The following is a 24,103-nucleotide window of genomic DNA, read 5'->3' as shown; positions in this document are numbered from 1 at the left end:
AATATGGCAAGGACTTCAAATATGACTTTTAAACAATAAACATATCATTGCCCAGTGTGTTCAGTTTTAAAAATGGGTTGACTATACCCAGCATGCTACTGAGATCCAAGTAAAGACACGGGAGTCCACCAGCCTGAAGGGAATGTCCACAGCTTGGCAGCTCAGCCTCACCGGAGTAAAAGCTCCAGGACTTCACAAAGCTTTAAGAAAACACAAGGCACAAACTGGCTGGAGACCTTGATCCTGGAACTCAAATATTCATGTGGCATAAGAAAAACAAACATGAATTTACCAAAGTAAGTCCTGAGGCTTCTTCGTAGATCAAAGAAAACAAATAGTGAAAAAAAATACTAACATTCCAATTATTTTTTAGTCAAAGGTGGCTTCAATGATAAAATAGTAATCACATTTTATAACCTAATAATTTGCACCTGCTTGTTTATATTTAAAACTATTAAACATCTCTCCTTCTTACTTCATGGATACTCTTTAAATGTTACATACATCATTATACTCAAGATTAATGTTAAAAACACTCTTGAAGCATGTAAAATTGTGGAAAAGACAATGACCTCACAAAGCTGACAATTTTTAAAGATGATTTTTGTGTATTTGTGTAACATCCAGATGTCCTGTTACAGAAACTTTCTCAATCCAGTTAACTTGTGGTCCTAAGCAGCAGCACAATTCAGGTTTTACTTGGAATCACATACTCCATCCTGGGAGGGATGGACAGTCCCTTCTCCCAACTCCTCCAGCCAAGCCATTCCTTCAGAGAGTTCCAGACAGGAATAGATGAAGCTCTCACCACTGAAAACAGCCATCACCTCTGAAGCAACTATGATACAACCCTTACTACCCAGGGTTTTCTATTGGATAATTCTACATAAAATTGGCCTCCATTGTTCATTTTATTCACTGTATCTTTTGAATTTAAAAAATAGACATGAAAATTGAATATATTTATGTAATAACTTATTACATGAGTAATGTTCAATAAGATAACTATATATGTATATAGTTATATATACTGTTAAATGTTAAATATTTCTTTTCAGTAAAAACATCAAAAATACTAACTTACAGGCTTATTGGTAGAGAAATGCACTGTTAATATTACCCAGTCACCTTATTCTGCAACATAGCAATCAGCAGGAGCTTCATACTTATACCACTTTGACTTTAACTCACCCTCAAAGACATACAGCAATTCAGCTATAAACTTCTAAAAGATTAACTTTTTTCTTAGACTGTGTAAATAAGATCATGTGATACTTGCCTGTAGGCACTTCAGTTATGTCATTTAAATTAATCACTTTGGGGGCTGGCACAATTGTTTAATAGGCTAATCCTCCACCTCTAGATGCTGGGGTCCCATTTGGGCGCAACTTAGTGTCCCAGCTGCTCCATTTCCCAACCAGCTCCATACTTCTGGCATGGGAAAGCAGCAAAGTATGACACTAAGCCTTGGGACCCTGCTCCTGTCTAGAAGTCCCAGAGGGAGCTCCTGGTTCCTAAACGGCTCAGCTCCAGCACTGTGGCCCTTTTGGGAGCAAAATAATGGATGGAATATGTCTCTCCTTCTCTCTGGAAATCTGAATTTCCTATAAAAATAGATAAATCTTAAAAAGGTACTTATTTTTATTGGGAAGACAGATATCCAGAAAGAAGGCAAGACAGAGAGAACGATCTTTCATCTACTGATTCATTCCCCAAGTGGTCACAATGACCAGAGCTGAGCCTATCTGAAGCCAGGAGTCTCTTCCAGGTCTCCCACGCAGATGCAGGTTCCCAAGGCTTTGGACCTTTGTCTGCTTTCCCAGGCCACAAGCAGGGAGATGAATGGTAAGTGGAGCACCTGGGACATGAACCAGCATCCATATGGGATCTGGGGCATGCAAGGTGAGGACATTAGTCACTAGGCTACCACACTGGGCCCAAAGCTAAATAAATCTTTAAGAAAAAATAATACTCTTTAGTTCCACCCATATTGTTGATAATGAAAAGATTTCATTCATTTTATGATTAAGTAATTCTATATTGTATACATACCACGTTTTAATTCAGTGGATGAACACTTCAGTTGTTTGCATTTTCTGGCTATTGTAAATAGAGCAGCAATAAACATTTGCATGCAGATGTCTCATCAATGGTGCATTCGATTTTACCTGGATTATATTTTCAAGTTTGAAATTCCTGGATCATATTGTAGGTCTATTTTTAGATTTTTTTTTTTTTGAGGAACCCACATACAAGTTTTACACAATGGCTGAACTAATTTGCATTTCCACCAACAGTGTGCAATAGTTTCCCTTCTCTCCACATCTTCACTGACACTTGCTATATTTTGTCTTTTTCATAACAAATGTACTAGAATGAGGAGCTATCTCATTGTGGGTTTGCTTTTCTTTTCACTGATGATTAGTTACATTGATATTTTAGTCATGCACTTGCTGGCATTTGTATGGCTCTTTTTGATACATTTAGCTCTACTTTAGATTTTAAAATATGTTATTCACTATTTATTTATTGTAACTGAGTAATTGCATAAGTTATTAACACTTTTTCACAGTAGAGCTTACAAAGATTTTCTCCCATACTGTAGGCTACCTCTTCATGGTGTTGCCTGTTTCCTACCCTATGCAAAAACCTTTTGGCTTTAGAAAATCCTAACAGTCTTTTTTGGTTTTGATTACTTTGTTATTGGAATCTTATCCAAAAAATGCTTGCCCATTCCAATGCTCTGACATGTTTTCCAATGGTTCAAAGTTTCAGAGACAAAAATAGAAAATGATAGAACATTGAATTTTGAAATATAATATTTTCAACTGAGACAGTTTTTCTGGATATATCATAGTTCGTTCTTCCACTCAAAACTACTACAGTGTCAAAATGTACCAGTTTTAGAAGTAGTGTATTAAAAAGTTCAAAATGAAAAAAAAAATTCTCATAATAAAGGAAAAAAGCGTGTTCAAGATGTTCAACAGTCCTTAAGTATATGTATAGACTTCAAGCACTTTAATTAGGCAGCCAAAGTAATTTGCAGGAAGTTACCTCAGTAGCATATTCCCACTATGTACAAGAGCGATACCAGCACTCCTGGGAAACAGGCATTTTGGACAGAAGGAAAAGCCAAATCATTCTGTACATATTCTAACATGCTTACTGGTATTTTTCAGATATTTCAAACTAACTGTTCATTTATACATAGCATCACATGCTGTATGAGAAAATCCTCTCTCCCCTTTGAAAGCTTTCTTCAAACTAATGACAGAATTATTAGATTTTTCATCACTGGATATCAATGAAATTCTTTTGAATATTCTAAATAACATGGTCTGAAAAATAAATCAAAGCTAGACAATGTTTTCCACTTTCCTCATGCTTATAATTAGTATTCCTGAACTCTGCTTTATCTCCAGTTAAGATGCTTAAGACTCGCTCAGCCGGTCACAGGATCTACCAACAAGGCACAAAGTCTTTCTTGTACAACCCTCCAAGTAGCAAGCAGTGAAGCTGCACCCCAAAGAACTCTACCCTTCCTGTCCACGCAACTCAGCAGTCTTGGAAACTATGTAACTTCTCTACCCCTTAGTCTCCAGATTTGCAAAAGGGAATACCGTGACTTGGATCATGAGAATTCTGCGAACCTTCACTGAGACAGTCACACACACACCCAACATTTTTATTTTTGCTGCACTACTGCTAACATGCGAAGACTTTCTTTGTACTGTCCATTCCCACATGGCACTTGCCCACCCAACTTTTTCTAATTTTAGAACCGATTCAAATTATACTGCACTTTCCTGCTCAATCCAATCCTACTGACTCAGTCCACTTGACCTTCACTTCACTGGAAAGCTAGTGTTCCTAAAACAGTGGTCTCACACAGTAGCTGTGTCAGGACCACACTTTTAAACAAGTGGAATCCCAAATCCCAGCTAAGACCTCTGTTGCACAGGCCCAGAGAATAAGAGTACTAAAATTTTGAGAATCGCTGTACAAAGTGTAATTCTGTCTTATTTCGAGCTCCCTTCCTGGGAGTACACTACTCTCCTGCCCCACTTGGTAAGTACTTCCTAGTATCCGAACACATTACAGTTTTCAACTACCCCAACAAATTTCGTTGCTATTCATTTAGCACCTCCTAAATTTTAGGCCTGGACTAGGCACTAGGGATCCACATTAACAGTGGCCCTGCAATTAAGCTTCTCAACAATTTTATTCTTCCTCTCTGGCCTACTCATGTGTCACTTCTCTAAGATATATGAAGATTCACCTTTAAAAACCTCATTAATTTAATTATTGCTCTTATGTTAAGAGATAAGTCATTTCATCTTCAATTGCCCACACAATTACTTTCTAAGTTAAGACCTCTTGGCAGGCAAATGGGCAGTAGGTGCCAAATTATAAAGGAAGGAAATGAGATGTGGCAACATAAGCCACAAATTACAACAATAATGACAACAAAACAGCAGCAAACACCAGTAGTCTAAACTCATCCTCCATAGTTTTATACAAATAATTACAGGAAAATATAGACCTATTTCTCTCCTTGGTTCATAAAACAGATATTTTTCAAACACAATGTACAACTGAAAGCAACATACATAAATCTGATACTTGGATCTTTTAAAACTCAAAACTATCCATTTTCCTTATTTGAATGGTCAGTTTTAAAGTGTCTCTATGTCATCCAAAAATTTAGGCAGCTTTTAAAACTAGAATAACATCAGTAAAAACGACAGAGTGAAGACAGCTAAGACATACAAGTCAAGTAAATCCATGAAGCTTTAGCTTTCTACTCTGCCTAAACCCAATTTTCTCTGTTAAAGGTTCATATAGAAAAATAAATAATATGCTCCTTTATTTTCAAATAATGTACAGCCAGTTATTACTAATAATCTATAAAATATTCAATAGGTTCACTTTTTTAAAAAGTCAACAAATAGAATATTTCCAATATGTTCCTATGTTTACATAAATCAGCATGATCAATGAACATTTTTAAAGGATGTGGAAAGACAAACACCTCTTTACACTGGTGGCTGTAACCTTTTTTTAGAGAACAAAATCCTAATAGCCGAGGTCTATTCAGTGAAAAGGCAGTTTACATTCACACATATACTACACACACCATGTAAAAGATGAGCAAGGAAACAGCAAGACCTAGGGAGATTGATAACATTTACCTTAGATGTTTTTCAGTATTTCAAAATTATTTTAAAACAATGCATCTTTACCCATAAATGAATATGATGGGAAAGCACAAAAACCAATTACTCGGAAAAAAAAATCTTTTTTTCTACAGGCTTGGAGACAGAAGTCATTTTTAACACTGGTGTTTCTCAACTAGGGACAATTTTGTTCCCCAGGACACATTTGGCAATTTTTGGAGATACGTTAGGTTTTCAGCATTTCAACACTGGGAGGGCCACTAGCATCCAGTCTGAAGAGGACTAGTATGCATGTTCTTGGAACCTTCTGGGAGCAAGTCAGGCCTTCACAACAGAGCAGTGTCTGGACCAGACCGCAAACATTAACCAGGCCAACACACCATGCAGAAGAATGGTCAGAAAACACAAGCCTCCTGGAAGGATAAGCCCTTTCTTACTGTCTTGGATTTACATTCCCAGAGCCATTTTCAAGAACTTTAGTTACTTTTGTAGGAGGGAGCTACTTTGAGCATCTGAAATTTAATACACTTTCCTCTTTTGCTTTCTGTTTCAGGGCAAGTTCATATGTAGTTTCAAGCACAAACTTTGTTCGGAGAACCAAGAAAGCAAAGGTAACAGATTTGATCTAAGAGTTAACCAAAGAGAAGAAAAAACAAAAAGATTTACAAACCAGCAGTATCAACTGGCATGGTTGTTTAAAACACATCTTTTAAAGATGTAATCTTTATATGAACTGCATTTATTATGTGGGGTAAAGAAAGAAAATAACAGGAAAAGAGGAGAAAATGCCAACCATCTTTTAAAAAATTGTTTATATGAGTAATTTATCGGAAAGCACAAAAATGTACTTTCAACATATTTTCACACATTACCCACCCTCAGCATGAAGAAAACCATGAGTCCAACATGGTTAGCAGATAGATTTTTGCTGAAACTATAGGAAAATTATTAGACAAGTTAATGAATAGAAACAATATCTGAACAAAATTATGACATAGCCATCTTGAACTCCTAAAACTTTTAAACAAATTTTCTCTATGACTAGTTCAAGACAAGCTTGGTAGATTTAACATAAGGCATACTTTTCTCAGGGACAGGAACCACAAGGTATTTAGTACATACTGGGTAACACACTTTCCTGAGATAACTGTGATGCCGTGAAGATATTTTTTCAAAACAGGGAGGAAGAATGACAACAGGAACATCTCACATCCATCCACTAATTTTTTTTCAGAAAATCACGCATGTAAACAAACAAAATCAAGAACAAACAAAATCAAGAACGTAAACAAACAACCACAACAAAAATAAAGTCCTCTTGAACAGAAATTATTTTTAAAAATTATTTAAAAATAAGATACATTTTAAAATGAAGACTATGGGGTCAGTGTTGTGCTCTAGCACACTAAGCTGCTGCCCGCAACGCCCACACCCCACACGTCCTGGCTGTTCAGCTTCTGACTCAGCTCCCTGTGAATACACCTGGAAAGGACGCTGCAGCAGAGCCTGCACAAGTTCCAGGAACCTAGAGCTTCAGCCTCGCTCAGCCCCTGAAGCCAGAGAGTGAACCAGCAGATGGAATATCTTTGTCTCACACTCTCTCTAGATAATTCTTCAAATAAACACATCTTTTAAAAAGACAATGCAGTATAGCCTGGTGGCTTATACTAAGGAGTGTGAAGGCAAACGTTTGCCAGCTGTGACCAGCACAGCACTCACCCTTTCGTCTGAGGTTCCCTCTTGTTGTAAATAGGGTTGCAAATAGATGCAATTTTAGGTTTGATGGGACAATTGGTCATGACAATGAACAATACAAAATATTTGCACAAGTTGATCACTCAGTAAGGAGTAGCTATACTTAATTTCAGTGATGACGAAGATAACGGAAAATGAAGAACGCTGTATAAGAAGAAAAAAAGAATGCAAAGAAGAAAGGGAAGGAAAAAAAGGATATGTATGCTTGCTGAAACTGAGGCTACAATTAAGTTATTGAGCTTTCAGCACAGCCTTCAGCATGCTTGCAGCTTCCCAGGTGTTCTCCCTGACTCACCTCCCACAGTAGCCAATTTTAACCTCAACCAATCTCAGGGAGAAAGTGTATCCTGTACCACAGAGAACAGATACATTTGAAGGAACAAAGTCTTCAGTTTCCGGTCATGCTCCTCCAAACTGAGTTCGACTTATTTGAACAACTTTTTTCCCCCATTTCCTTTCAGATTCAAAACTCAAGTCTCCAATCCTGAAGGCTATTTAGCTGTGTCTCACCGAGTTCCATTCGCTGTCTCAGGCAAATGACGATTGTGGTGCCTGGCACTGTTGAGCCTTGATTTCCTTTTGAATGTCTTTGCCTCTAAGACCGGATGACATGGGGGTTCTGCTCATTTCTCGACAGCCTCTGAGCTCCACGTTCAGCTCTTCGGGGCCCTTCTCAGTTCTCCATGTCTTCAATCACAGTGCTCACCAGGTCTCCGCTGTTAGCTATGTTCTCACTTTCCCTTTTAAATTTCATACATTCTTACAGTTTATAAGAACCTCTTACAGGCTAACAATGTGCGAGTTTATCTCTCTAGTCTTGACTTTGTCCCCAACTGTAGACTTGTATTTGTCAATCACGTATTGGTATCTCCAAATGGTGTGTGTGTATATGTGTGTGTATATATGTATATATACGTATGTGTATATATATATAATGTATATATATAATATATAATATATATATATATATATATATATATATATACTAGCAGTTCTCAGATCGAATTCAGTGTTCAAACATCACACTGTCCTTCCTATCTTCCTCTTATCAATAAATGGCATCATTAAAGAACTGGCATTCATCAATGCCTGCCACTTGCATTTCATAATGAACCTGATTTTCAGTATTATCTTTGACTCCGGTCCTTCAAGTCTTTCTGGGTTTATCAAGTAAATCCCAATTTATCCCAACCCTAGGTCTTTCTCAATGTCAATGCACTCACCACACTTCAGTACCTTTCTCTATAGGTACAGATCTCCTCACACAAATCTCCTAGTGAGAATTCATCCTTTCATAGGTTGCTATAGCCTTCAGGACAAAAATTAAAATATCAAATAAGGCAAAAAATGATATTCATATTTATTTAACAAATACATATGGCTTCCACATCGACTTTATCCCCTTTCTCAATCATGCTGCAGCCTTTTTAATCCACCTGAAAATCCCTAATACCATGTGCATTCCTGTATTTTATCCTCTTATCTGCTATTTCTTTCTGGTTAGAACACCAACAAATCCCTAATACCATTCTCTACTCAGCTAATTTCCAGTTAATACGCCAGTAGTCTAGACCTCCAATCCGCTCTGTGTATTTATTTCCCCTTTCAAACATGGAAGCTCCCTCCATGAAGCGTCTTGCTGCAGCTCTTACTTCAAATGATGAATGCCTCTGAGATACGCTACCGTAAAAATAAATGATTCATTTAATATTTGTGGCATTTGCCAATATCGAACATCCAAACACTCATGTGTATTCTGAGAAAACCACATAAGGAAAGACACTATGACTTTGATTAGATGTAATTTACAAGCAAGCATGATGGAGGAAGACAGAATAAGTATGCAATATTATGCAATTTGAGACACAAACACCAAATGAATGATTAAAATAGCAAAGGACAAAGGAATTGATAAGAGACAGAGCATTAAGCATTTATTTAGCTGTTCAGAAAGGGTTTTCGAGGGGAAAACAAGATTTAAGGTAAACTTAAACTCAGGAAGAATTTGAGACAGAGTCTAAGAAGGAGCACCAGAATACTAGATTTGGTAAGGTCTGGGGAGAGGTTAGTCTTGTTCACCTCTCTGCCCAGAAGGTCTAACACATGCATGAATCAGAGTAGCTGCTAAATAAGTATTTGTTGAATGGAATTTTAAAGTGTGCAGCTGGTGATGGAAGAAAACATCTGCTTTAAACAAGGAACCACTTTTCCCCATTTGCTAGTCCATAAAAAAAAGGTAATTTGTATATGTGTTTACTAGAACTCTTTCCTCAAAAGTGAAATATTGCTTCACTCTTTGCTTGGCAAATGTGCTCTTTCAAGATGGAGAGGAAGCTGCTTTAAACGAAGAGAAAGCTATTTCAATCCATAATCCTAAGAGCCAATTTTGAATCTTTAAATGCTTTTTTTTTCATCAAAGAATCTTAACAAAAAGATTCCTGCCAATTTAACGAAGACTTCTAAAAATATTTCCTTCCAAAGCCAAAACTTTCTGCTGGGGCGCGTTCTACTTGAAATCAGGTTCTTCTGCAGCCCTCCGGTGGGGCTGGCAGGCACCTGAATCACACAGCTCAGACACTAGAGCCACCCTCCCAGACAGGAACTCACCACTTCATTTCCTGCAGGCAATCTACCTTTCCTTGGAAAGCAGCCTTTGTAAAGTCAAGTAGCCAACCAACCACACTTACAACAGCAGCCCCTCGGCCACTGGGTCTCCTGAGTGCTAACCTGATATTCAGTCTTCATTACCTTACGCTCATGCAACGCATACAATCATGTGTCATTTGATCCCTTCTGTTGTAGTCACCTGGGACAGGTAGAGTAGGGTCCTCAGTCTTGTCTAAATCATGAGGAAGTGAACCCACCCTGGCTGGGAATCTCCCCACTGCCCTCAAGCCCAGGACGTGCCTCCAGCAACCAGGGCTCCTGATTCATGCAGGGTGCTTCCATCTTAGTCCTGTACAATGAGCATCATCACACAGACATGGACACTTGTTCCTTCAACACAAAGGACTCAATGACAATTTCAGTGGTCTGGTGGATACCATTTTTCAAAGCCAAATGTGCTGTAAGAGCAGCTCACAATTACCAGAGGTTTCAGTCCACAAAGGATAATGAGGCAGAACTCTGTACATCCAGCAGTTCAAGGTTTCACTTCAATCAGTCAGTCATTCAGAAGTGAATCTAATCAAAATGTCTTCACTCTTTTTAGACCCATACATGGGGAATAATGTGCCACAAACCACGACTTCCATCATTTAGAGCCAGTGACAGTGTTTCTCATCTGTTGCTTCAAAGAAAATTCAACCATATTTTAAAGAAAAAAGCCACAAACATCACAAAACTCTTCTTTAAAGAAATAATTTTAGGTCTTTAAATTGCTAGCTGAAATAAATGTTATTTTTTTAACAAGTCAAAATGTGGCTGGAGAAAAAATCCACGGGTGTAAGCATTAGGCTAAGAAAGGAACCTGGCTTGGGATTTTTCACACTTGGTTCTAATCACTAATGCTGCGATGCTGTCCCATTTACAACCTGAAACCTCCTTTCGCACTGCGAACATCCCACGATTTTTTGGCAACAGCGAATAACTGCGAATAACAGTGACCCCTCGCCTTGGGTGGATCTGTATTTTGACCAGCAGGTCTCAGCGTGTGTCCACCTCACACATCTCTCCACAATGTTGCATGGAGGTAAAAAGTAAGCAAGACTCCAGAAGAGAAAAAAGAACAATGTTTACAAGCTCTTAGCTAATCTACTGAAGCAACCAGTAGTCATCCCTTGATTCCATTATTATCATTTTGGAGTCTGAGTTTTCATTAGTTTTATTTTTTATTATTTCCAAAAAGCCTCATTTTTCTTGTGAGGGCTTAAAGAAGCACTCAGTACACACCGGAAGGCCTAGACAGACAGCAACGCGCAGGGGAGAGGAGCCCGACCAGACCCCAGCTAGGACCACACTAACCTCTGCATAATGCTGCTATGAGAAACTAAGGGAGTTTCAATTAGATTCTAGTGTGTGGGACTTAGGAGGCACCGACACTGGGACATTTTCTATATTTACCCCGAAGTTCAAAATATAAACTGATAAATGACTTCTCAAATCCTACTCATGAGAATATTTAAACATGCAAGAAGTCAAACCATTCCCCAAGAAACTCTGTTTATCCACACAGGAGGAATTTCATAATATATTTAAAAAGAAAAAAAGCATGGTTCCAAATTACCCGATGTTATCTTTAGTCTAGGCTTATTTCCTACCCGACAAAAATAACCCCAATAATCACAATACAAAAGGAGTCATGCTATTCATACACTGCTGGAATGATGACTCTGCCCTGGAATTTCACAGTATCTCAAGACCAGCAGTTACCTTTGGACAATTCATGAGGAGCACGCTTATAGAAACACGGAAACTTGTATACTTCTGAGAACACATTTAAGCCTAGCTCTTCAGCCTTCTTAGGTTAAATAATAAAGCATGCTAACTTCCAATGCTGCATAGCTTGAAAATGATTGGCCTAAAATATAACACAGTGTACTTTTTTTTTTCAACAATTCATTCACTTTCTTGACAGAATGTGTTGAAATTTTTTGTGAAATGCTGTGGATTATCAGCAATGAAAGTAACCATAGAACCTTAAATTAAAAAGTGGCAAAGACTATGGATATTTTTCTTTAGGATAATACTTCAAAAACAGGAGAGAAAAAAATCACTATAGAAATGTCCCAAGTTAAGTTACCTTAACTGAGGGAATCTGGGACACTTGTCAGTCTTACATGGCTGCAATGATCCCGATGGGCAGCAGGGGGCGCTCCCGCATGACGCAAACACCCCCCACAAGTGTTTCCCAGTTGGGGAACACAGGTTTTTTTCTCTCAGTACTTGCCCAATACCCCCAGGAGGTAGCCACTGAGGAGTGATAGATTGTGCAGCTTAGGATAGGAGTTAAATGATTGCAAAGGTGACTGAAGGTGGCATAAGAAGCAGAACCCGCTTTCTGGAGACAAGGTGGCCAATGCTTGTTGTATTGATTTGAGTGCACAGGAGGTGGTGAGCATTGGGGATGGGCAGGGCCTTCACCCCTAGCTGCAGAGCCAATCCTGAACTCAGTACGAGTGTGGCATCGTTGCAGGCTCATTTATTTGGCCTCTCTGTTGCAGTTCATTGGCAAGTTGTTTTCTCTGTTCAAAGTCAAACCAAAATTCTACTTCTTCGCCCTGACTCCACTCCAAACACCCCCAAAAACACTGGTTGACCTGAGTTTCCCATGAAGCCTCTGCAGAAGGTATCCTGCCTGTAGCTGCATTGTACACAAGAACCTGTGTAACACAGTTCACTCAGTCTATACCAAGTTTGGGGTCTCCTCTGGACCAGGTTGCAAACTTCATTAGGCAACAGAAGGTGTCATGCACAGTGAACTCCGAGGCAGAATCCTGTGCCCTTGGCTCCCACTCATACACCCACCACACATCCCCCAAGCACCCTCCACCCCAGCATCCGGCTCCCTCCTCCTCTCTGCTCCCACCAGAAGCTCTGGAGACACGTGGCCCCACCGCCTCACTACTCACCATATTGACTTCAGAAACCATGTCAATACTGGCAATGTCAATGTTCATTCCCACGGCCACAGGGGGACCTGCAAAGCAACACGGCCAGCCGCGTGACTTCTCAGAACCTCATACCCTCTTAGCAAGAGTTGTCCCTGGGCCTGGGACGTTGGGCCCACACCCCGCGTGCTGCTCACTCTTGAACTCCTTCGTGACCCTGCTCTTGCTTTCCAAAGGGTGGCAGACACTCTTGCAGGAATTGCTCTTCTTCCTGGGCACACACGTGTGCTCACAGACCAGATTCCAGCCCTATTCATGTAGAAGGCTCAGACTACACACGCACACAACTCACAGAAACTCGGCAACCGCGTCCAGCCTGCAGGACTGCTCTCTGTGCCACTGCGACCCCTCCTCTCCACTTATCCCCACCCTTCTCTGTGCCCAGGCTTTCGCTCCGGACGCTTCCTAAGGGTTGGCAGCAAAATGAAATGGGCACAGCAGCATCTCCAGGGCTGCAGTGGGAGAGGTCCTCCCCCCCCCCCACTTGCCCACCCTAGCCCTCCCCCTTCTCCTATGCTGGGAAGCTTGGCCAGTTGGACAATATCCAGACATGAGCCACTTTAAATCCAGCGAGAAGAACTCTTCCCAAGTAGGCGGGCACAGGGGGTTACTGCCACCTTTCCACCAATTGCCTGCACATCTTCTCCTCCAAATGTTCCCCCTGGCCTGCTCTAAGCCAGGTTCCCTGGTCACAGCATGCACTACACTTAGAGTCTGGTGCCTGGAGCAAGCAAAGACAGTGAGGCGAAGGACTGACGGCAGCCACCGTGTGTAAGTGCACGCTAAGAGGGTCTCTCTGAATGACCAGCCAAGCGCCAGGGACAGATCGGCTCAAGTTTGCTTCAGTTTCTCAGGAAGGCAAAACAGGGACACATTCGATACACATGCAGCTACGAGTGTGGAGAGCGCAGAGCACAGGGCGCGCGCACACACACACACCACACACACACCGGGAGCTCTGTAAGACAGCCTGGGCTACAGCTGGGCTGCTGCTCATCGCAAAGGTAACTCCATTACCTCCAAAATCGGGTCTCAGACGAATATCATAGCCTTTCAACAGTCTGTCCACCGTCTCTTTAACCAGCGACATGTTACTAGGGTCATTGACACTACAGAAAGGAATGACAAAAACAGGCGTCAGTGAGGCAGCAGCGGAGGCTCCACATTCCAGCTCGCAGAGGTATGCAGACAGAGCCATTCAAAGTGAGAAAGGCTAGAGAAACAGCACTTACCTCTGCGCGCACACGGCAGCGATGATCAAGGCGAATGACCAAATCCCAAAGTAGCCCCTTTTCCATACTCTCCACATCCCTTTAGTGGTTCTATTTTTGATGGGATTATTGAGGTTTCACTGAAGACAGGAGATCCAACTTAGTCTGCCCAGTGCAGTAATTCTAATGTGAGGCGCATGCGCACGGAGAACCAAAACATCAAAGGGGCAGCAGCGGCTGCTGGGCACCCAGCAGATTTCCTTGTTTAAAAAAAAAAAAATTAAAGGGGAAAAGGGGAATGCATATATATGTAGAACAGATACATATCTGACTATGATAGGAAAGTCACCCCACGGGAGCGCCCAGAGTAGAGTGTCTGGGGTTGTCCTTTTGTTAAGACAAAAACAACTACAGCGCCTGGTAAGTTTGGTAGTTACGGAAGGCAGTTTTGCACCTCGAGGGTTTGTGGGTTTGGGGGTGTGTGTGTGTGTGTGTTCTTAAATACGCACACCCAGATTAGGAACCCCGGAGAGCCAAGAGTAGGTGTGGGGGTGTCTGGGAGCCCACTACTTCTGGTCTCTAGGGCAGGAGGGGGCGAGGAGTTTAAACTTTTATTTCTTGGGCTAATGGCATCCCCACCCGGGGCGAGAAGGAGGGGTTGGGGATGGGAGTTGTGCTGGGAGGTGGAGAGGGGCAGAATCCAAGGGGAGGGCAGAGACAAACCAATGGCAGCAGTGTTGAGCAGCCCGTTAGGTTTGGAGCGGGAGGGAGGAAGGAGGGCGAGATAATTAAAAAGAAGCGGAAAAAAAAAATGACCAAAAAAAAAAAAAAAGGAAGAAAAAGGATAAAACAAATGCTGCGGGGTCTGTTCTCAGAGTGGAGGAGCGCCCTTCTCTTCACTACTCACGAGTAATCTCTCCTGCGCCTCACCCCGCGCCCCCTCTTCCCAAAGAGGAGAACCTCGGGGTCCTGGCTCCTCAGCGTGTGACGTTCCTGACCCGCTAGTCCCGGTTATTTATAGCAGGGGGACGGGGGAGGGAGGGCGAGGGAGAGCAGCCAGGCAGGCAGCGCGGCTCCCCAGGTTGCAGTCGGCTTCTGCCCTGGGGAACGAACAACTCGACCTGTGGCCAAGGGGCGGTGGGAAGGGCTGGGAGTCGGGAAGTCGGGGAGCCAGGGACGGAGGAAGTGGCTGAAGGGGGACCTACGGGTAAGCTGTGGCGACCACCGACCTAGTTGCAAGCGCTGGAGGCCGAGTTGGGCTGTGTGTGTGTCTGTGTGTGCGCGGCAGCCGGGCTCAGCCGAGGGCCGGTGGCCGGCAGACGCGCCCAACGCCCCTCGGACGCACGCGCGCCACGCGCCCCCACGTGCAGCCGGGCGCCCTCCCCTCGCCCGGACGCGCTCCTCGCGCGCGCGCCTGCCGCCCGCCAGCTCGCCTCTCACTCTGGCTGTGTGCTGCCGCCTGGGCCTGGACTGGGCTGCTGCTCCCGGCCAGTCCCACAGGACCCTGGCGGAAGCTCGGGGAATGGGGCCCCGGGCCCGCGCGCCGTATGGGGCTCGCCCGCGTCCTCCGCGCCGCCTTGCCTTTCCTTGCCTCTGGTCCCGGCAGGGTTAGCCGCACCCCCGGGGCTGCCTCTTTTTCTCCCGCCCGGGGTTTGGTCGGGCTCACCACGGCCGGCCACCGGGAACCCCCAGAAGGCAGCAAAATTGGGGTGTGGAGTGAGGGAGAGGTGATTCAGTGCGCGCGCGCGCGCACACACACACACACACACACAAAAAGCATTCCTCCGCTGGAGGCAGAGACGTGCTGCAGGCACCAGCTGCCTTGAGCCCTAGGCGGGACACCAGTTCCTGGAGGGAGGGTCCCTGAGGTTATCAGGTGAGGGCAGGGAGAGGGTACACGGAGAAATGATGGAGTCCTGCCTGCTGGTAACCCCTTCACCTTCACCAGGGGACAGCTCTGGGAACCAGGCTTACACCTTGCACTCTAGACCCCAGCGCTTAGACCCTAGCACCCCTCCTGTAAATCCTGCTCCACCCACTCCAAGCTGGCACTGCTGGCTTTCACCTGTCTCCCGAGTGTCCCCATTTTACGGAGGGCGACACCGGGGTGCTGAGGACAAGGATCTTGCCCAAGGTCACTTAGGTGTCATAGGGTACAACCACAACTGCATTTCAAAACCAGCGCTGGAGATCCAAGTCCCCAGCCTTGCTTGGCAGCCACAATTTTTCCTGCTGCTGCCGGCGGAGTGCACCCCTTATGGTGGCTGCAGGAGGAGCGTCCCGCAGGGCCTGGTCAGGCTTGCCCCCGAGGAATCCACGGAGACCAGGGGCTTCTTGCTGGCTAGCACAGCTACACAGCTCGTGGGTACCGCCGCACGCTAGCCCCTCTGGGTCACTGGGGACTCTGATCTGGACCGCAGTCATGACCCACTGACCTCCCATAACCTCTCCTCTGCCCAGCCTGGGTCGAGAGTCATTCTGGGCCAGCCTAGGGGAAGGACGAAAAGGGAAGTGTGGAGGCAGGCAGAGGGCTCTGAAGGCAGAACCCAACAGCTTTCTTGGGCTGGAGGTAGAGGAGGCAAGGATTGCTGTGTGCTGTCACCTAGGAAGGGAGTTTGGAGGTTCTAGTAGAAACTGGCCTAGAAAGTATAGCAGCGTGGTAAGGGCAAGGCAGGTACGCAGTGAGATGTCCCTCCTGGCACTGAGGAGTCGGAAGACACACAGAGAAGGAGGAGAGGGAAAAGGAAAACAGACAAGCCATGCCTCTCCTACGTGTGGTCACTGGAACTGAGAAGTTCCAGCATCAAAATGCACTTCAGGCAAACTCCTGCTTTTCTTCCTTGTCACTCTTCCATATTATCCTTTCACACAAGGTGATCCTTTCACGCAGGGCCAATGCTATGCGAAAGGAAGAAAAAGGTTAGGCTCTCAGCATTGTACCCCAAAGATTGACAAAGTAGTATGAGCCCCAAATAAATAATGCAGAAGCCTGAGAAAACTTCTCCATCCCTGAACACAGGGCTCGTCTTTGGCTCATCATGGACACTTTTGATCACCAAGCACCCTGCACTATTGGCCATTATTCTGAGCCCCACTGCAACTTCCGGCTGAGAGAGCAAAATTCATTAAAGAGAACCAAGCAAAAGCAGCCACCCATCCAGAATAATAATAATAATAATAGCCTGGTGAATGATTAAACAAGGCTGCATTGAAAGCAAGTAGCTTTTATCTTAGCAAGTAAAAGAGCATTATGCAAACTATGAACACAGAGGTGCTACTCACAAACCCTTGGATTCAAAGTTCTGCTCAGATTCACAGTAACTCTGTGACTTGTGGGAGTCATTTAAATTCTTGCACCTCTTGTAGAACAAGAAGAATAAGATGTTCTCCAAAAGATCATTGTTCATGAAATGAATATCTGTGTGGCATTTGACATGTGACTCATAAACATGAGAATTTTAACGAAGCAGACATAATGACTGTGATGTGGGGACTGGCCCCTGAATTAGGCTTAGTGGCACTTATTTAGAAAGACTGAGTGGATATAAATACAGTGCAATTATTACAGATTAGCCCAAGAAGAAAAGAGCAAATATTTCCAAGGAATTAAAATGAGATGAAGGAGATACATTGATCCAAGCAGAAATTGAAACGGGTAAAGATGAAAGACTGTGTTCTCAATTCAGCAACAGCTCATAAAGATCTCTTACCAATAACTGTCACTATTATAATTAAAAATACATTTACAAAACCTAACATCAACTTATGCCTAAAGTGAGGGTTTAAACTACAGCAGAGTTAACTTGGGATTTCTCTTGGCATACTTTGCTCACAGGAATACCTAGAAAAAGACAAGACTGCACAATATGGGGTTGTGTTTGGTGCAGAAGTCTCTTCCAACATTCCTAATGCCCGATGAGAAGCAAAATATTCTGAAGAGATCATGCGTTAAATCATCTTGGAGTATGGAGCATATAAGTATAAAGAAAAAACAACCACCAGTCATTGGTGGTTAGTCTTTATAATACTCATTCATTATTCAGGAAATACGTGTGGACACCTATTATTTGTCCATATGACTTACACAGCACTAGCAGTGCGGGTAGGAGGAGGAGGGGTGCAGTAGCACAGAGGATTAAGCGACTACTGGTGCCATCCACATTCCACGCCAGAGCAGCGGCTACAAGATACCAGCTATTTTACTTCTTTTAAAGATTTATTTTTTTTTTTATTAGAAAGTCAGATATACAGAGAGGAGGAGAGACAGAGAGGAAGATCTTCTGTCCGTTCGTTCAGTCCCCAAGTGGCCACAATGGCCAGAGCTGAGCCGATGTGAAGCCAGGAGCCAGGAACCTCTTCTGGGTCTCCCATGCAGTTGCAGGGACCCAAGGCTTTGGGCCGTCCTCGACTGCCTTCTCAGGCCACAGGCAGGGAGCTGTTCTCAGACGTTCTGGGGAGGCTAAGAGTCAGAATGCCAGAGCAATGGAAGCACAGGACCAAGAGTGGTATTCTACTACTAATCCAGCTTGCTCCTGAAGCACCTGGGAAGGCAGCAGAGGATGACTCAGAACCTGGCGTCCCTGCCACTTACACGTGAGACCCTGTGGGAGTTCTTGGTTTCCGACTGTAGCCTGGCTGTGACCACTCTGAGGAATGGACCAATGGACTGAGTATTTCTGTCTCTCTCCCCGCCCCTATATGTAGAGATAGAGATGAGAGAGATACCCTTTTTCCCCCTCCTTCCTCTCACCCTTCTTCACTTCCTCTCTCCCTTTCTATGTCCCTATCTTTGTGGTTCTTGCCTTTCAAATAAATAAATCTTCATTTTAAGAAGAAAGGAAGGAAGGAGGGAAGAAAAGAAGGAACCAGAAATGAGATGCTGAAAAGACAGCCATGGGTGATATTCTTTTTAGTATGAGAAAGAACCATCACAGAAATAATTACAGGCTAAATATAAAGTATGGAAGACTGAGATAACAAAGGCCAGGACTGGTGCAGATAATTCAGTTTGAGGATGTGAATACAGTGTACCTGACTGAACAATAATTCAATTGAAATCTGAAACAGGCTAGACTGAAGAAGAGTTGGAGGAAGAATGTTGCTGTTAGAAGGAATACTATCCTAGGCCAAGGGAGATGGCCTGAAGGAAGAAAACCCACCGAGTCAATCACAAAGGCAGCGCTGACTGTCGGTGGTACGGACGGGCTGGACGGAGGCATTTGGGACCATTGATGGAGCAGGAGAGGCACTGCTGAGCTTCAGCCACACTGCAGGAAGGCAGTAATGGCTCAGGGCATCTTTTAAAAAATCATTGCAAGAATCCAGGTGGGCACCGTGTTGGTCCAAAGTAGCAGTGGAGAAGTGACTATGCTTATGTGGGAGAGCTGGATAATCTCTGTGACAGATGAACAATGCAGAGTGAGAAGAAGGACTCAACCATGACTCATATATTCTGGTTTGAACCACTCTGTGATGGTTCTAGGAGAAAATAGATAGGCAAGAAACCTTGAGTTTTGTGGTTTTCAGTGCCTTCTGCGGGAAAGCCCACGTCTCACATCAGAAGACCTAGTCAATATCTTGGCTCTGTTACTGGAGTGGGATTTATGCGCATGAGCACCATGATGGGCAGCAGATGATGGTCCAAGTACCTGGGTCCTGGCGCGTGCAAGGTGAGGACTTTAGCCACTAGGTGATCGTGCCAGGTCCTCCCTCAATTTTCTAGCCAAGTTGGAGGTCACACTCCAAAGGTAGGTCTGGAAACTGTGCCCCAGGCCTCGGGGAAGGAAACTCTAAGCCACTCCCACCGGGTAGCAGGCAGTTGCCCACACTTTTGAAACATTTTTAACTCTTTAAATAATGCTATATTCTCACAGTGTCAAGTTCAGAAGGTAAATCACACTGTCTCCCATGACCTTTCCTTCTGTCTATAGAGAACAGGACTCAGTTATTTGAATGGTAATGTGGTCATCTAAATTGTCACCTTTCGACTATTGCCAGACTAGTATTACAAGTAGTTCTTCCTGATCTGCTACGGGTAGGTGTCAGCAATAAAGATTTTGGAAGACAGTTTCATAGAATGTGGGTTACCTGTTTGGCTGATTCCCTCAAGTGTTTTTCTAAGGAATTACTTGTATAACAAGGAAAAGATAAATTAGTTTGGAATGCTCATTGATGTCTTTGAAAACAATGTGCAGAAATTCAAGCAATAATATTGTGCAGGGGAAAAGTCGGAGATAATAGAAAGCACAGTATTGTATGTTTATTACTTTCAGAACATGCAATGGTACAAAATTGCCAATCGCTAATAATGTGTTGCCAGGTTTATGACTTCCTGGATTTACAGCAAAATGTGACTAAAATTTGTTTTAAATAACCTTGCATATATCTTCCTTGTAAGTGCCCATTTATTTTTGTTGCTATAGGATATGCTTAAAGTAGCTTAAATTTTATCATTTTCCCCCTTATCCTAGTTAACAAATCCCTTCTTTATTTGTCTTACAAAACTTTACATATTAGAAAACAAAATTCTCCAAAATGATCATAAATCTTACATTACGGGCTTATGGCTTAATATGATTTTGCTCTGCAGAATTAGAAAAAAATCATGCTCATTGAGTCATGATTTTCCTTTAGCAAGTGCCACTAGCTCTAAGTTTCAGTAAGACTCATAGTCACCATACAGCTTAGAAAATATAAATCATGTTGAATTATTTAAAATATAATTCAGTGATAATCAAATAAGATTGAAATGTTAGAAACAGTTAAAGTGTTTTATACATAATTTAGTTAATTATCATAATATGCCTGTAAAATATTTATTATTTCATATTAAAAAAACAGGAAAAATTAAGTGGTTCAAATATCACAAAGTTGAAAAGGTGTTTGGTGCACTGATGAACATACCACTTGGGATGCTTGCTTGCATCTCACATTAGAGCTTATGGCTTCAACTCCACTTCTGATTCCAAGTTTTGGCGAATATGCACCCTCGGTAGGTCCCCGCCATCAACACACATGACTCAGATTGAGTTCCAAGCTCCTGGCCTCAACTGGCCACTGTCCTGGCAGCTATGAGCATTTAAGGAATGAACTAGAAGACGGAAGATATGTGTCCCCCTCTGCCTTCAAAATAAATGAAGTTTAAAAAGTAAGGCCAAACCTGACATGATTCAGAAATAAGTTTTAAAGACTCCAGTCCATCCAGATAACGACGTGATTTTGTGAAGGAAAAGCCTTCTGCTTTTTTGTTCTAATTTTGTCTTCACTGACTTGACGTAACAGGAATGAAATCTTAGCCCAAAGGATCTCTGCACTTTAGCAATCAAATAAGCAAGAGGAAATGTTGAGCTGTCAATTACTGGACACTTCTGAAGGGGCATGCCTGTTAGCCACCACCTCAGATTAATCGATCTTCAGAATATTAAAAATAAAACTGTGCTTAAAAGTCCAAATTAAATTAGAGAAGCTTCAGATGGAGGTAAAATTGTTACATGAGGAAATTACCTAAGCTCTGACACCATGGGGATGCTAATTATATTCACACACAATCTTAGCAGTAATGAAACACTACTTCCCTGGTGCTGGGAAAGGAGGGACTGGGAAGGAAAGTGTGTGTGTGTGTGTGTGTGTGTGTGGTTTTTAGCAACTACTTCTCAAAGCCTGAAGGGCGGAAAGGACTGTGCCTTTTCTGTTCAGGTAAATGAGCAAAGCCTAGTGGCCACTGAGGGAAGGCCTAGGACAGGTCATCAGAGCGTGCGGTGGAGTTTTTGGAAGGATGGCCACACTTCTCTAAGTTCTTTTCCAAATCTCCTTGACCAAGATTATATACGTACCTAAAAGCCACAATCAGAGAGATTAGGGTTTATAAGCTATTTGGGGACTTACCACAAACGTTGAAATTCTAAAAAGTGTGTATGCTGGCTCTAAATTTTAAAAGAAACCACAATGTCAAGCTTAATGTTTAGAGCCTGTTAAATGTAATACTAGGTATATAATTATACAGAATTTAATATAGGAAATGTACATTGTTTACATAATGTCTGAAGGGGCCTTTAACGTCCACAGGACGTTATGTGATGGTCTTAAAAACCCACACGTCTCCAGTCCCAGAGAGATTGATTGGCATGTGAAGACCAGTCACACGTCTGTTCTCTCTGTTTCTCTTTAGATTATCCTTGTGAGCATGTCTGTTGCTAATTCCACAACAGATAAGTTTGTGCTTTACTCTCATTCTTGCTATTCCCCAAACTCAATGTGTTTACCTAACATGTTAGATATTCAATGGTTGATGCATTATAATTATTATTCATAATCAGGACCTTTTGAGTTCTTGATTACCACATTGCTTGCTCTGCTATGAACAATTTTTTGACTTATTTCATTCTTCCAAATATAGGCATGGTTCTCAGATTTCAAGTGACAGAAACCCAACTCAGACTTCCTTAATCTGCTAGTAATACAGGTAACTGAAAAGCATAGCACGCCTACCCTTAACTTGGTGGGTTCAGCGAAAACAGGCGTTATGCTGAGACGAGCTCACTTTCCCCTTGAAGCACAGATGCTAACATGTCAGTTACTCAAATACACATGATAAAACACTCTGAAGGTGCTTAGATCACAGTCTATTCTTGACTTATTAGGTGTTTTGATTGACAGGTTAATGCCTACCCTGATACAAACTATACTGATTGCAATTGGATAATAAGTGATTACCTGGAGAAAGTTAACTATAAAGACTATTATTAGAAAGAGGAAGAATATAGGATAAATAAAGAAATTTCACAAAGATATACTCTAGGTAGAACAGATTTCTTTCAAACCATATTATTTGATAAAGAACATGTGAGATACGAACTTGGATGCAGCAGAAAAGATCTCTCCCTCTATTCCTCTTCCACATATAATCTTGTAACTAACCCGTAAAAGTGGATAAATACATGAATGCATCCACACGTGTCATCTGAGGTCTCATATTTATGTCAAGTGTGGAAGACTGCTACTGTCATTTTAGCAATTCGCATAGTCATTTGTGAAACAATCACCCTGAGAACTAATTGAATGCATTCACAGTATAATTGAATAATCATAAGTAAATATATGCAGGAATTGATAGAAAAAAAATCCATAAAACTGTGTGCTAGAATTACAGGATATAGACTGTCCTAATAACTTAATGTTTGAGTAAGTGAAAACTACTAATATGTTCTAATTTTATTTTTAAATGAAATATGCTAATGCAGTTGTAACAGTTCCATTCCTCTGTAACAAAACCTTACCAATATCTGTTGAAGAAATGAATTTCACAGATTAAAACACCACATATTCCATATTCATAATCACCAGATAGCTACTGATTTTAACATGATTTTTTTCCTTACTAATAAATATGATAAATTTCCTACCATATCCAATTATCATTCCTGGTTCATATAACCAAACACTGCCATACTTGAATTCTTGTGAAACTATAAGTTCTTGTCTCTAAGCACAGTTTTCTGGAAGTGTCAAAGCTTTTGTGATTAGAAAGACTTTTCGTCAGAGAAGGGGGAAAGGAGAGTGACTAGTCAAAGTGAAGATTTCTTTCATTGGAAACCAAGTGAGTAGGTGCTAATAACCACTCATTCCTTCCGTTTGTTTTAGCACAGATCCCTCATAATAGAAACTGCCTGGTGAAATGTTTTGTTCCTAGTTCCTGAGAAGATGAATTTGGTTTGAGCTTCCAAAATGGTTAAGATCTGTGAGTAAAAATGTTCCTCCTCAGGTGGCACAGAGCAAAGTTATTTATTTCCAGGATGTAGACAGTCAGTCCCACAAAGAGAACAGAGAACTAGAGAGAGAGAAAAGAAGAAAGAAAGCGATTTTTCGTCCTCACATTTACCTCAACAAAAGGCTGTACTTGCCGTGACTGGGCCAGGCTAAAGCCATGAGCCTAAAATTTCATCCAGGTCTCTATCGTGGGTGACAGAGCCCAAGTACTTCCAGGTCATTCTGCTATCTTCCCAAGTGCATTAGCAGGGAGCTGGATCAGAAGGGGAGCATCAAGAACTTGAACATGGGATGTAGGCACCTCAAGAAGAGATTTAACCATCTGTGCCACAATGCCAGCCCCCACCCCAATATTTGTGTTTTAAGATAACATCTTTCTTACTGGGAGTTTAAAATTGGGTCTTTAGTTTTTGAACCTATCAGTAGACTACACAGGAGTAATGGATGCTTTGTATGTTCTAACCATGCATTTTATCTAAAAGTTGGCATGTAGACAACTGATAGTTATGAGATAATTTTGGACATTGTGTGGACATATATATAGATGGTGTTGTAGCAGAAACACAGAGTTGTCTCCATATTCTGT

At 42.3% G+C, this 24,103-nt stretch overlaps 2 protein-coding genes across 4 annotated transcripts in view; one reads left to right on the top strand and one right to left on the bottom strand.

Moving 5' to 3' along the window:
* GABRB2 (gamma-aminobutyric acid type A receptor subunit beta2) overlaps positions 1–15,076 on the bottom strand; it is a 204,734-nt gene extending 189,658 nt beyond the window's left edge. For 2 of the 3 annotated variants that reach the window (XM_058677377.1, XM_058677375.1), the window contains exons 1-4: positions 14,656–14,734; positions 13,774–14,012; positions 13,559–13,650; positions 12,503–12,570 (exon numbers count right to left, since the gene is read on the bottom strand). In XM_058677377.1, the coding sequence (XP_058533360.1) occupies positions 12,503–12,570; positions 13,559–13,650; positions 13,774–13,850 (237 nt within the window). In that variant the 5' untranslated portion in view covers positions 13,851–14,012; positions 14,656–14,734. Of the gene's footprint in view, positions 1–12,502; positions 12,571–13,558; positions 13,651–13,773; positions 14,013–14,655; positions 14,735–14,981 lie in introns of those variants that run through there. The other variant, XM_058677376.1, reaches the window with a different exon arrangement.
* A 581-nt stretch (positions 15,077–15,657) lies between these two features.
* GABRA6 (gamma-aminobutyric acid type A receptor subunit alpha6) overlaps positions 15,658–24,103 on the top strand; it is a 96,609-nt gene continuing 88,163 nt past the window's right edge. The window contains exon 1 of the mRNA XM_058677879.1: positions 15,658–16,117. Within this exon, the coding sequence (XP_058533862.1) occupies positions 15,658–16,117 (460 nt within the window). The remainder of the gene's footprint in view (positions 16,118–24,103) is intronic.

The sequence above is a fragment of the Ochotona princeps genome, chromosome 19 (assembly GCF_030435755.1).
Source record: "Ochotona princeps isolate mOchPri1 chromosome 19, mOchPri1.hap1, whole genome shotgun sequence".
In the NCBI taxonomy this organism is placed as follows: domain Eukaryota; kingdom Metazoa; phylum Chordata; class Mammalia; order Lagomorpha; family Ochotonidae; genus Ochotona; species Ochotona princeps.
Note: the sequence above shows the minus strand (reverse complement) of the source record. Positions and strands in the feature narration are given on the sequence as shown.